The 14,564-nt window shown below is 39.4% G+C and overlaps 1 protein-coding gene across 2 annotated transcripts in view; it reads left to right on the top strand.

Moving 5' to 3' along the window:
* LOC124605353 (poly(ADP-ribose) glycohydrolase-like) overlaps positions 1-9,552 on the top strand; it is a 122,521-nt gene extending 112,969 nt beyond the window's left edge. For both annotated transcript variants that reach the window (XM_047136988.1, XM_047136980.1), the window contains one exon: positions 8,878-9,552. In XM_047136988.1, the coding sequence (XP_046992944.1) occupies positions 8,878-9,347 (470 nt within the window). In that variant the 3' untranslated portion in view covers positions 9,348-9,552. The remainder of the gene's footprint in view (positions 1-8,877) is intronic.
* Positions 9,553-14,564: the final 5,012 nt, after the last annotated feature.

The following is a 14,564-nucleotide window of genomic DNA, read 5'->3' as shown; positions in this document are numbered from 1 at the left end:
GAATGGTGTCCCTCAGACACAATTCAGGGGAGGTAAAAGCACGTCGAGAACGATTAAAATGAACACACACACATTTGTCTGCAGAAAAGGTAAAACCCGTCTTCGCAGTCCATGCCTCTAATCGCTTTATCGTAAGCTGCAGCTGCCGACTAGCAGTGACAAGACTGGAGTAAGAACAGGAAACAGCAAAATCGTCCACAAACAAGGAGCACTGGGCCGGACTCCTGATAGTGGACGTGATACTGTTAATGGCGATGGCAAAGAGGGTGACACTTGAAACGCTTCCCTCAGGAACACCATTCTCCTGCACGTACAAATCAGATAGTACATTACCAACCCGATATCGAAAGAGGCGGCGGGAAAGAAAGGACCGAATGAAGATGGGGAGATGGCCACGAAAGCCCCACTGATGGAGTTGATTGAGGATAAGGCGGCGCCAAGTAGTGTCATACGCCTTATTAATATCAAAGAATACACCTAGACAATGCTGGTTACGTAGGAAGGCCTGCTGGATGGCCACCTCAAGCAGGGTCAAGTTGTCAATAGGTGAACGACATCTGTGAAAGCCACACTGAGAGTAGCTAAGGAGCTGCCTGGTCTCGAGCAGCCAAACTTCGAGTATTAACACAAAAAGCTTTATTCATGCAAAAATATTATTATACACTCTGAAATATATATAATACAAACAGAAATATTATATTTTACCAAGTGAGGTGGCGCAGTTGTTAGCACACTGGACTCGCATTCAGAAGAATGACGGTTCAAATCCGCATCCGGCCATCCTGATTTACGTTTTTCATGATTTCTCTGAGTCATTACAGGCAAATGCGAGGACGGCTTCTTTGAAAGGGCATGGTCAACTTCCTTCCTCATCCTTCCCTAATCCTATGACCTCGTTGCTTGGTCCCCTCCCCCGAATCAACCAACCAAAAAATATATTTTACTTTTATCAAAGTATCCTGCCTTTGATTTAATGACTGCCTCACAAATTCGAGGCATGCTATGAGTAACTTTTTGCAAGTTTGCGAGTCTGTATGATTCCACGTGTCCTTAACAATATTCCAGAGATGTTCCTTGCTTGTTATGTGAACTATCCAGAAATGTATGTCTACTTCATCCTACACCATTTCACTAGGATTACAATCAGGGCTTTGGGATGGCCACACCATATATTACAATTTGTTTTTTTATTTGATCCAGTGTACTTACAGAACACTGATCGATATTTTGGGGCATTATCGTGTTGTAATATTAACCCTTTCTCTATTAAGCTCAATCTACATGTTACTGTGTGATACTGAAGCATATGATGCTAGTGTTTCTGGTCCCTACACCCTTTATTTTCACAGTGTTACCAACTCTGTGTCCCGCTAAACACCCCGAACTATAATTGAATCCCTACAATGTTCAACAGTAGGTAGAGTGCACTTCCTCCCTCAGATTGGTGAACAAGTGTCCTCCTCCTGGTACCAAAAATCTCAAATTTTGATTTATCGGTGATCTGTGAATAACACTTTCTTCCACTCTTCATATGTCCACTTACTAAGTTTCCGAGTCTCTTGTTTTTATTTATGGGCCTCAGAAGAGGTTTCCTTGTTGCCACAAGTCCTCTCAAGCTGGCATCAGTCACTCTCCTTTGTAGTGTTGCATCAGATATATTTTACTTGTTCATTTCTACCACATCAGTGCTGTTGTTTTGAAGCTTACTAGTGATCTTGATGAGGTTGTTATCATTTGTCATTTTACGAGGTAGTTCTGGTCATCGTAGGCCCTTATTGCCACCTGTTGTCTTCTGGCAGTGGAGAGTGTATTGCACTCTCTCTATAGACACACCAAATTGGTTTGCAATTTGGAATCCAAGCCATGGTATTCTGTGGTATCTACAGGACATTAGATATCAATTATTATGTTTATTGTCATAATACACTTAAAGTAGCAGATGAGTTTTGCTATTTGGGCAGCAAATAACTGATGATGGCCAAAGTAGAGAGGATATAAAATGTAGACTGGCAATGGCAAGAAAAGCATTTCTGAAGAAGAGAAATTTATTAACATTGAATATAGTGTTAGGATGTCTTTTCTGAAGATGTTTGTCCAGAATGTAGCCATACATGGAAGCAAAACATGGACAATGAACAGTTTAGGGAAGAAAATAGCAGAAGCTTTTGAAATCAGGTGTTACATAAGAATGCTGAAGCTTAGATGTGTAGATCATGCAAGTAATGAAGAGGTACATAAGAAAATTGGGGAGACAAGAAATTAGTGGCAATACTAGACTAAAAGAAAGGATCATTTTGATGGGACACATTCTGATACATCAAGAGATCACCAGTTTAATACTGCAGGGAAGGTTGGTGGTAAAAATTGTAGAGGGAGAGTAAGATGAATACAGTAATCAGATTCAGAAGGATGTTGGTTCCAGTAGTTATCCAGAGATGAAGAGACTTGCACTGGACAGATTAGAAGGGAGAGCTGCTTTAAACTAGTCTTTGGACTGAAGACCATAACAACAACAACAATAGTGTACTTACTTCTCAAAGCCACAGAGAGAAATTCTCTATGCAAGAATCAAAAACATCTCTTATCAAAATAAGGTACTTGGTATCAGTTTAGATTTAAAAAGTGCCTCTCCACAGTAATGCTGTTTTTTAATTCACAAAACAGATAATATAAAACTTTAATTATAAAATGTTGCCAGCTGGTATTTTCTCTGACTTATCAAAAGCATTTGGTTGTCCAAGGCACAGTATTCTTCTTGATAAAAACAAGTATAATGGTATCAGAGATCTTACTTGTACCTGGTTTTCATGTTATCTAACAGAAACAAGAAACTGTGAGAGTGTACACAATGAAACATCATCTTCAGAATGGGGAATAACCACTACAGGAGTATCACAGGAATTGATATTAGGTCCTCTCTTGTTCTCGTTACATCTGATAATCTTCAGTCATGTACCCAGAGACAGAAATAGTTCTCTCTGTTGAGAAGGCAAGTTTGTAACCAAGCCTAATGGAGTAACTACAAGCCCTACAGTTATTCACTAATGTCATATGGAATCATATTTTGGGATAATTCATATTTAAAAGAAAAGTTTTTGTTGCTTAGTGGCATATAATGAGGATTATGTGTGTTGATCACTCTAAAACATCTTGTTGACCGCTGTTAAAACAGTTAGACATACTGAAAATAGCCTTGCAGTGCATTTACTCTTTTATTAAGTTTTGTTTCCAGTGATCAGTCACAGTTTGAAAGCAGTAACATTCATAAATATAATACTAAAAGAAGAATGATATACACTATCTATCACTCAGCTTTAGTGTGGCACTGAAAAGGAATGAGATATTCAGCCATAAGTGTTGTATTTTGACCAACTACCCAGTGGTCATATTTTCTCCAGAGTGATGTGCTGTAACTGATTTTTTTTCGTATCACAGCAAGAGATTACAGTTATGAGTCATAGAACATGCAAATAACTAACATAGTCTTGAACTAGAATATCTGAAACTGACAATGAGCATATTTTTATATTATGAATAGCAGTAGTTGGTCTTTGAAGAGTCTGATGATAGACCTCCAAGTTGATAATATCTCCTCGCGGCACTAAACTTGCTAAGAAGTATCACATCCTCTCCCAGAACAGTGTCACTTCTCCATAACTGAGAATTTGCATTTTTTGATTTTGGAGGGGATTGTATATATTGCCATTAGAAAAATTGGTGGCCACGCTTGTGTGTTTTTCTTTTGCTTTAGGGGTCATCACTATACAATATGATTCAAAACCTCATAGAGCACAAGGAATATTATGCCATTGTCTATCTTAGTTTGTGTTTGTCATGTGTGACACAGTGAGGTGGCACATTGGTTAGCACACTGGACTCGCATTCGGGAGAACGACAGTCTCCGGCCATCCTGATTTAGTTTTCTGTGATTTCCTTAAATCGTTTAAGGCAAATGCCGGGATGGTTCCTTTGAAAGGGCACAGCCGATTTCCTTCCCCATCTTTCCCTAATCCGAGCTTGTGCTCCATCTCTAATGACCTTGTTGTCGACGGGACGCTAAACACTAATCTCCTCCTTCTCATGTGTCATCCCTAAAGAATTTCTAGTGCAGTTACATGATTTTGTATGTAAGTTTAAGAAAGGGGAGGAGAGAGAGAGGTTGAAAGTAGTTAAGTATAAATCACTGTATGCATATAAAAAATAAGAAAGAAGAAGGCTTTGGTCACAAGACCAAAAGCTAAATATGTAATAGTCTCTACATATATTGTAAAACTGACCAGTTCCACATCATAACAAGAGGTTGCCTTATGATCCATGGAACATACAGATAATTAGCAAATGTTATTTGTTAGCTGTGGTTGGCAGCAACCAGACTCAAAGCATTGGTGGCATCAAGTCTTCCAACTTCTATGATTCAAATCTACAGAATGGAACACTAATATTAATTGTGAGCATAAGAATAAAGCTGTAAAATTTTATTAGCACTGCAATTAGACTGACAGAAACTGTAAGAGCTTCAGTAACTGAGATTTAATAATCCAGTATTGATCATCTGTCTAGTCCTTGCAACAATGTCACTAACATTTACAAGATTTTAAAGTATATTTCATTCACTATTATTTCTAACAGCATTTAGGCAATTTAAAGGCAAATTAATTGTTTCTTAAATATCTTTGACTTTGACATTTGTGTGTGCTTTTTTAAAAGAAATGTACACTCCTGGAAATTGAAATAAGAACACCGTGAATTCATTGTCCCAGGAAGGGGAAACTTTATTGACACATTCCTGGGGTCAGATACATCACATGATCACACTGACAGAACCACAGGCACATAGACACAGGCAACAGAGCATGCACAATGTCGGCACTAGTACAGTGTATATCCACCTTTCGCAGCAATGCAGGCTGCTATTCTCCCATGGAGACGATCGTAGAGATGCTGGATGTATTCCTGTGGAACGGCTTGCCATGCCATTTCCACCTGGCGCCTCAGTTGGACCAGCGTTCGTGCTGGACGTTCAGACCGCGTGAGACAACGCTTCATCCAGTCCCAAACATGCTCAATGGGGGACAGATCCGGAGATCTTGCTGGCCAGGGTAGTTGACTTACACCTTCTAGAGCATGTTGGGTGGCACGGGATACATGCGGACGTGCATTGTCCTGTTGGAACAGCAAGTTCCCTTGCCGGTCTAGGAATGGTAGAATGATGGGTTCGATGACGGTTTGGATGTACCGTGCACTATTCAGTGTCCCCTCGACGATCACCAGTGGTGTACCGCCAGTGTAGGAGATCGCTCCCCACACCATGATGCCGGGTGTTGGCCCTGTGTGCCTCGGTCGTATGCAGTCCTGATTGTGGCGCTCACCTGCACGGTGCCAAACACGCATACGACCATCATTGGCACCAAGGCAGAAGCGACTCTCATCGCTGAAGACGACACGTCTCCATTCGTCCCTCCATTCACGCCTGTCGCGACACCACTGGAGGCGGGCTGCACGATGTTGGGGCGTGAGCGGAAGACGGCCTAACGGTGTGCGGGACCGTAGCCCAGCTTCATTGAGACGGTTGCGAATGGTCCTCGCCGATACCCCAGAAGCAACAGTGTCCCTAATTTGCTGGGAAGTGGTGGTGCGGTCCCCTACGGCACTGCGTAGGATCCTACGGTCTTGGCGTGCATCCGTGCGTCGCTGCGGTCCGGTCCCAGGTCGACGGGCACGTGCACCTTCCGCCGACCACTGGCGACAACATCGATGTACTGTGGAGACCTCACGCCCCACGTGTTGAGCAATTCGGCGGTACGTCCACCCGGCCTCCCGCATGCCCACTATACGCCCTCGCTCAAAGTCCGTCAACTGCACATACGGTTCACGTCCACGCTGTCGCGGCATGCTACCAGTGTTAAAGACTGCGATGGAGCTCCGTATGCGACGGCAAACTGGTTGACACTGACGGCGGCGGTGCACAAATGCTGCGCAGCTAGCGCCATTCGACGGCCAACACCGCGGTTCCTGGTGTGTCCGCTGTGCCGTGCGTGTGATCATTGCTTGTACAGCCCTCTCTCAGTGTCCGGAGCAATTATGGTGGGTCTGACACACCGATGTCAATGTGTTCTTTTTTCCATTTCCAGGAGTGTATATACAAGAGCTGTTTGAAAAGGTCTCAGCCTCGCCCAGGACCGCAGCACTACTTGTGTTGTTTCCCTCTTACATTGGTACATGTGTTAGTAGTTGTCACATAAAATTGCAAGTCATTCCAGGTAGCAGTTGAATGTAGGCAGTCATTTAAAGCAGTTGCGGTGCGTATGCTGTTGAAAGTGGGAAAAAATCGAGTATTGTGGAGTAATTAATTTCTTCGTAAAAGAAGGTTTTCAATGATCAAATTGCATGTGAGGCTTGTAAATGTGTGTGGTGGCACTTCACCTTCAGTTTCCACCATGAAGAAATGGGTGGCCGAGTTTAAACATGGCCACGAAAGCATCTAAGATGATCCATGTGAAGGATGGCCAGAAAATGCAAGCACACTGGAAATCATCGACAAAGTGCATGATGTAATTTTGGAAGGTCGGCATATAAAGATGCGTGAAATTAGTAATGCTCTAGGGATATCAAAGGAATGTACTGATCACATCTTGCACCAGGAATTGAACATGAGGAAGCTTTGTGCAAGATGGGAACCATGGGTGCCCATTGTGGGTTACAAAAGCATTTGCACACCACTTTCTGAAAGGTGCTTGGTGCATTTTAAGAAAAACAGAAGTGAATTTTTGCATCAATATGTAACAGTGGATGAAATGTGAATTCACCACTGTACACATGAATCCAACAGCAGTCTATCTAGTGGATAGAAGCAGGTAGCAGGTACTTCATGCAGTGGGTAGAAACAGATACTTTAGCCCCAAAGAAGGCAAATATTGTGCCATCAGTGAGAAAGAGCATAGTGTCGGTGTTTCAGGATGGTAAAGAAATTTTGTTGATTGACTACCTTGTACGAACATAAAACCATAATTGGAGACTACTACTCTCAACTTCTAACAAAACTGGACACAATCATTTGTGAAAATAGACCTAGCTTACAGAACAAGAAGAATCACCTTCCATCAGAATAATCCACTTTCCCACAAAAATGTCTTGGTATTGGGTAAACTGAGGTATTTGCACTATGAAGTGCTTGAACATTCACCCTATTCCCCAGATTTGACTCCCTCAGATTTCCATCTTGTCTTAAAACTGAAGAAATTCCTCACTGATCAGTGCTTTTCATTCAGTCAAGGAGCCATTGGAGCTGTAGATGGGTACTTAGCAGCATTTCCAGAGGAACACTACAGAGAGTGGTTAATGGCATTGGAGCATCACTGGGTGCAATTTGTTGATCTTAGAGGAGATTATGTGGAAAATAAAACTTCTTTGAAAGCATAAATCATCATTTTCACTACCTGGCCGAAAACTTTTCAGACCGCCCTCGTATGTTGTTATGTTTTATTTTTAATTATTCTTCTTTACCTTGAGTCATAAAGAATGCCCTGCAGCACCATTTATCATCTTTTATTTCACATGTTTACCCTACTAATTTACCTCAAATAAAACCATGCACTCTGTGTGCTAATTTAAAAAAGAAGTTCTTTTATATACTTCAGATGTTAATATATTTAATGCATTTGCCTTGCAGTAGCAGTCAACACTAACTTCCATGTTTTATGAATATGATTTTTTAAAACTATATAGATTAGATTAGATTCAGTTTTCGTTCCTTAGACCCAAAAATGAGATGATTCTTGTGGGTGTGGAACATGTCAGAAAGTATGACATAAAACATTTGAATATAACACTTACTACCCTGATCATTTGTCAGGAGATAGTTGAAATAGGTGAATGCAATGTGGTAAACTGGAACAGCTAATATTTACAAAATTAACACGCTGTCAGAATGAAACACTGTTATGCTTCATTAATAAATTTATCATACTCAAAATACCTAATCTTGACTGTTGTGATCAAGTGCTGTCAGAACTGAAATCTAACAGATATTTTTATGTAAGCTGGCTTAACAGTCTCTGTTAAGATATTCATTTATGGAGTAGAAGGAGTTGTCTATCAGAAAGTCTTTCAAACTCTTTAAACCGTGCTTTATCTGAAACCAAGGTTTTAATGGTCGCTGGAAATTTATTGAAAATGTGTAGTCCTGAATATTGGGCCCCTTTTTGGAGCAAGGTAAGTGATTGTAGGTCTTTATGTACATTGTTCTTATTCCTAGTATTGATACTATGTATTGAGCTATTTGTTGGAAATAGAGATGTATTACTAACAACAAATTTCATTAACGAATAAATATATTGAGAAGCAGTGGTTAGAATACAAAGTTCCTTGAACAGGTTTCTACGTGATGATCTTGAATTTACACTACAAATCATTCTTATCACATTCGTTTGCACCCTATAAACTTTTGCTTAGTTTGATGAGTTGCCCCAGAATATGATCCCGTATGACATAATAGAATGAAAGTAAGCATAGTATGCAAGTTCTTTATATTTAGATCTCCTACATCTGACATCATTCCCACGGCAAATACAGACTTGTTTAGGCACTGAAGCAATTCTCTTGTATGCCCTTCCAAATTGAATTTATTATCGAGTTGTAATCCCAGAAATTTAACACTGTCAACCTCTTCGATCTGCATGTCTGCATATATTATTGCTACTGATTGCAATGTTTGTATCATCTGCATACAAAACAAACTTAGTATCTGGCAATGTAAGAGATGAGAGGTCATTAATGTACACAAGAAAAACCAGTGGAACCTTGAGGAACGCAACATGTAATTAATTTACAGTCTTTTGTCGTTCTGCTTTGGTTTTTACACATTGTTTTTATTTGCAGGAAATGTTCGGTCTGTGGAGCCAGGCAACTTTGCTTCCAAAAATAACTCCACCTGGAATAATAAAGTTGAGGAATGGAGTATATCAACTGGCAGTAGTAGAAGTAAATTACAAAAAAGCTTAGAAAGAAGAGATGGAAACAGAGAATCTTCAGTTTCAAGCTCCGTTAAAGACATTGGACAGAACTCTGCAAAAGTAGCATCTGAAAGTTCAGCCATGCATCATAAAAAGAACAGTGATACAGTGACTGAGGAAAACTTAGAAGCAGTTATGATGGAAGTTGAGAGTGTAGATAATGAGGTCTCTGTTCCAGACAAGTTGTGTGACTCCTCCGCAGCAAAACCAGGAAGTTCAAGTTCAAAAACTAGTCTGTTAGATCAACTGGATAAGTTTGAAAACACAGAACTTCCAAAATCAACAAACACCCCAAAGAGAAAGATATCTGATTATTTTAATGCAGTTCAAAAATAATGTTTTTTAGCTGTTACATTCTTAAATTTCTGCAAATAAGAATCACATTGTTATTTATTTACAGCTGAGATCACAGTGCATAAATAAATGTAAATACATTGAAAATTGTATAATGGAATCTTATATTAAACTACTGTACAATTTAAAGCAACAATTTTAAGAAATATTTTTTATATTGTGTCATTAAACACATCTGGTTAACAGCAAATAAATATTTTATATGTGGTTTAATTTCATTTTTCATTTTACAATAAAAAACTTGACAATGCAGATTATATAAAGTGTGAAAGCTAAGAAGGAATGTAGCAGTTATTGATAGTGTGTTTACATGGCAGGAATTCACATTCTTTAACATCTTCACTGCCACTCCCTGGAGAAACAGTTTTGTAGTTGCAGTTGGGTTTGACCAAAGCAAGGTTTTCAGAAGAGCCTACATGTCCACAACATTAGATCATGAGGGCTAGACATGGTGTGATGTAAAATGCCAGTTTGGTAAAGTTGTGTGTTACCCAGTGTCTGCCAAAACAATGACTGATAATCACGACATTTGAAACCAATTTTTTTAGTTAACACTTTGGAGACCAGCCACTTGAAGAATATCAGGCCTAGGAAGCTGGTCATTTATGCTGCATTTAAAACATTACAGGCATATAGGTAACTGATGTATCATCAAGAGTAACACATATTAAATGAGGACCATGCCTCAAGATTTTTTTCTTCGTATTTTAATTGTGCACATTTTAGGTTAGGCTTTACTGTGACTGTTATTGACCTCAAATGAAACAAGTTTACTGTTACCAGTCACTATTTATTTATCTCCATGGCCCATTTCAAAGGTTTAAATATCCATCATCAGGTGAATTTCCATTTGTTAGTATGTGTGTGGTGTGTTACGATTTCAGAGGTGAGCGACCACCAGAGACAATGTCACTAGTTCCTCCAAAAATCATAACACAGCACACACACGTCGTAGTAATAAATGTAAATCTACCTGATGATGGAGGTTTAAATCTTTGAAACACATTGTGGAGATAAATAGTCACTGTTAACAATAACTTGTTGTTTATTCTTCATATTTACTTCAGTTCTTAGATGGATTACAAGTTTTAAAGTACTGATGGAGCAGAAAGTATAATTATCCCCCCAAGAAAAAAAATGTGAGGTAAGTTTCTGAGCAATTTCTTCCTCTTGAACCTCCAAGATTTCTTGGTCACTCAACAAACATGCCATATTTGTAGCAAAATTACAGCAAACTGCGAAACCTAATGAGTACATGCATGAAAGTTACGTCAATGCAATCATATTGGCTCAGTCATTCATGACAGCAGCTGTTGTGTTCACTAATGTTTGTTTTGTAACAATAGAAGGCAGCACCAATCAAGGGACAGGTAGCAAGATGTCCGTACATTATTCTCATATGAAACGAGGCCCGTTTTTGAGTGCTACTAGGGATATGATGTTTTTAACATAAGGTTGTGGCTCGAGCTGTGTTCAGGCATTGTCTCCAAAGTGTTAAGTAATTTAGGATTTCAAACTGTTTAGAAGATTTTCTCATTATTTGTTCATGTACAAGATTATTAATGGGTGCTGTGCATCTTCAAGATGTGACAGCAGTTGCAGCTTTATGACGACTTGTAGTATACGTTGGGCATTCACTTATTCTGTGCTGTGGTGTCGTGGCTTGGAGATGCTGGGCATGCCATAGATAAGAGTGCTGTGACAATAATGATGATGTATCACTGCCAAAAGAACATAGCTTGACAGAACTTGGACCAAGCATATAAAGAGCTGTTATAGTATACTACAGAAGGTACCTGATAGAAATACACATGAGGTGAACAGAAATGACAATGTTATTCAAAAACAATAATTGCACTGAAGTCGCCATAATTTATGATGGTCCCCTGGATGTTACAAAAGGCAGGACTTGATTCTTAATAGTGTATGCGATCACCACAGACTGTAGCACATGCGCTGCAACATGATCCCATGCTCTCCTTAACGTTGGTAAGGAATCCTTGTGGTAGAGCATTCTATTGCTCTACCAGCACGATTGAAAACTGCTGCATGGTAGTTGGTGCATGTAGAAATGCTTCAGTAAGTTTCTCCATTGTGACCCACACATGCTGGATGGGATTTAAGTTGGGGCCAGGTAGACCAGTCCACTTGCTGAATATCCTCTCATTCCAAGAGTGTGTGCCAGTGCTGTTTGATGCAGTCATGTATTGTCATCCATAAAAATGGCCAAATGCACCACTGAAAAGATGCACGTGGGGGAGGAGTACAGTGTCACAATAATGTTGACCCAAGAGATTACCGTATTCAAAGATCTGGGAGTCAGTACGCCCATGAAAAATTATGCATCCCTACACCATAACACTCGGACCACCAAAATGATCATGTTCAACAATGTTCCTGGGGCCATTGTGTATTTGGGACACTCCTCACATATGTAAAACAATGCTGTGAATAATACCAAACTCCTGGGCTACACTCATCACAGCTGGTCCTCCTTCCAGTTTCCCGATTAATCTTCCCCAAGGCCATGTTATAATGAAATCCACCACCATAGTACCCCGTAACTGCTCACTGATTAACACACACTGTCTTTTTTTCCCATTCCTTCAACTGACATGTGAAGCCCAACTGTGTGCATACATTACTTATCTACCTGTCCTTAAGTTTTGTAGGGCAGTGTGATTGTAATAAAGTTTTGCAGTGCAATGTAATAACCAGCATATTAAATTTAAAAAAAGAAAAGATTTGTGATTTTAAATTGAAGATCTACTGCAAAATAGTCACTGTTGACATTCACAAAGCAATCAAAATCAAAATGATAAGATGAAGTACATGAGTAATTACAAGCACCATAAGTGAAGAAGTTTAAGAAGAAATAATTTGGTGATAAGTAATAAAAATGAACAACAATTACTTCACAGAAGAATTTAATGAGTGCACATGGTGTATGGTCATAGACTACAGCTTCAAAGGTTACTACTGTTTCATCTGCCCCATAAATATGATGTAACAACTAGCAGGATCAAGGTTAACTGCTCAACTACCAACAGTAGTGCCGTTTCACCAAGTTGCAGTGAGAGGTATCCAGTGACATCATGATGTGGCAAGCTGCTTTACTAAGCTTGGTGAGCTTTCCAGAAACCAATTAGATTTTTTTTATTGTGGTGTTGGTGTATTTTGTGGATAGTTAAAGTGTTTTTCTGTTCAGAACACTTTTTTATCTAAATATAATTACTTTAGTGCAACAACTAGCAGGATGAAAAGTTTAATTTTAACTTACTACTCTTTTAACTCCTCCTCAGGGGACATCACATTAACATATCACTGTCTGTGAAGGTGAGGAGGTTTGCGTGCTCTGGATCCGGAGGGCTGTGTTGGCAGTGGCGTAGCTACGAGCAGGCTCACCCATGCTGGACAGGCCGAAGGCGAGTAGTCAGACCAAGTGTTTCCCACGACGACCTATCGAAAACCTGTCTCCTATCCTTTTCCTATCGCTAGTCCATCTTTTTCTTTTCCTTCCAATTTTCCCCCACTTAACCGATGCTGGTGGTTAGACCACGTATAGGGGTGTGGAGGAAATGCCAAGCCCATATGCCGAACATCTGTCAAATCGTCAGTGCCTGGGCGATAAGGTGGCAGCCCCACCAAGCCAATTGGAAGCGGTGGGCCAATCACCCGCCCTTCTTAAATAACCTGATTACTGAAACCGAGACGAGAATAAACTGGTAACTCTTTTAACTGCATGCTAATAGTAATCATAAACATGCATGAAGGCAATTATCAAGTAACTTTGCAAGCCCTTTGGGATTTATAACTATGATATGGGACAATTAGTACAAAGCTATGCTGAGGCAGAGTGGAAATTAAATATGATAAATGTGACATTAGATACTCTAGAAGGGATTTGGAAAACACAAACAATGTGGTGCTAGTTGCAAAGAACCGTTTACTGGATTACCAGTAATGACAAAATATATTGTTAAAAACAGATTGTTAGATGAATATATTGAAGAATCCGTCAGGGAAACGAAGAAATAAGTAAAAAAATTGTCAGGAGTTACATTTTGATGTATCTGGGCAAACTGATTGTGTTATAGGACCAGTAAATGCATGTGCTATTGAATTAAACAGCAAGTTAACCCAAACTTGATACACAAGTATCAGTCTGAATATTTTAGTACCAGGTACAGATTTAAGTAAGGTAGATGCTTTCCATTCCACTTTGTCAACTTCGGCAGAATGTAGTATGCTTCATTTGAAACAAAGTGTCAGCTACAAGTTTATTTAATTATTAACACACCACCTTTGCCAGATGTAGTACATAATCAGGTGGTTTGGGAAAGATAAATTCGTTTTAATGCACACTTGCAGTTAAAATTGGCAGAATATGTATGTGACAGATTTATCCAAAAATTCTGAAATGATTGCATAGACTCCAAGTAATTATTAGCTTTTGGTGTTCATTTACATGATGTTTATGTGAGGTTTTTGCAAATGGTGTGAGGTGTACTTTTAGCAAAGTGATTACTTATGAAGAGGACATGTGAGATTTTGACTATACATTTACTGCTTAACTTTTACGTGCTGTCAGATAGCGACTAAATATTTTGGGGAAATTAAAAAGAGACAGAAAAGGTGGTGTGATCAGAATGCAGACCCCCATCAAGTCTATCTTAAGCTAAGTGAAAGATGTGGGTCGATTGGCATACCTGGAAATACATATTAGGGTACACTTCTCAATGCCACAGGCACATAGAGGTTGTGGTGTGGAGGTTGCTCCATAGTGCTTCATATTTTCATAAATATGTACCTACCTTTTATCGATACCATGATGACTTCTTTAAGTTGTATTTTCGTACACTAACCTAACTTAAATGCTCAAATAATGAAACTTATAAGAACAACAGAAATTCCTGGACGGAATAATACGTAAAATAAAGGAAAGACAACCACTCACACATAACTGACTGGCGTGTGGTGCATAGAAACATGCAACAGAACAACTATTTATACAAGCTTTTGCAAAAGTTCAAAAATTAGTCAAAATAAAAATCTAGTACTGTGGGATGTGGATTTTTGCAATGTCACATAGATGAGGGGAAGAAGAGTAGGGATAAAAAGTACTAACATAGATGAAGTTGCATGCTGTGCTAACAGAGCCCTAAAAAGATCATTAAGATCCGTAGTGGCATGAATTGG

The sequence above is a fragment of the Schistocerca americana genome, chromosome 1 (genome assembly GCF_021461395.2).
Source record: "Schistocerca americana isolate TAMUIC-IGC-003095 chromosome 1, iqSchAmer2.1, whole genome shotgun sequence".
Taxonomy (NCBI): Eukaryota; Metazoa; Arthropoda; class Insecta; order Orthoptera; family Acrididae; genus Schistocerca; species Schistocerca americana.
Note: the sequence above shows the minus strand (reverse complement) of the source record. Positions and strands in the feature narration are given on the sequence as shown.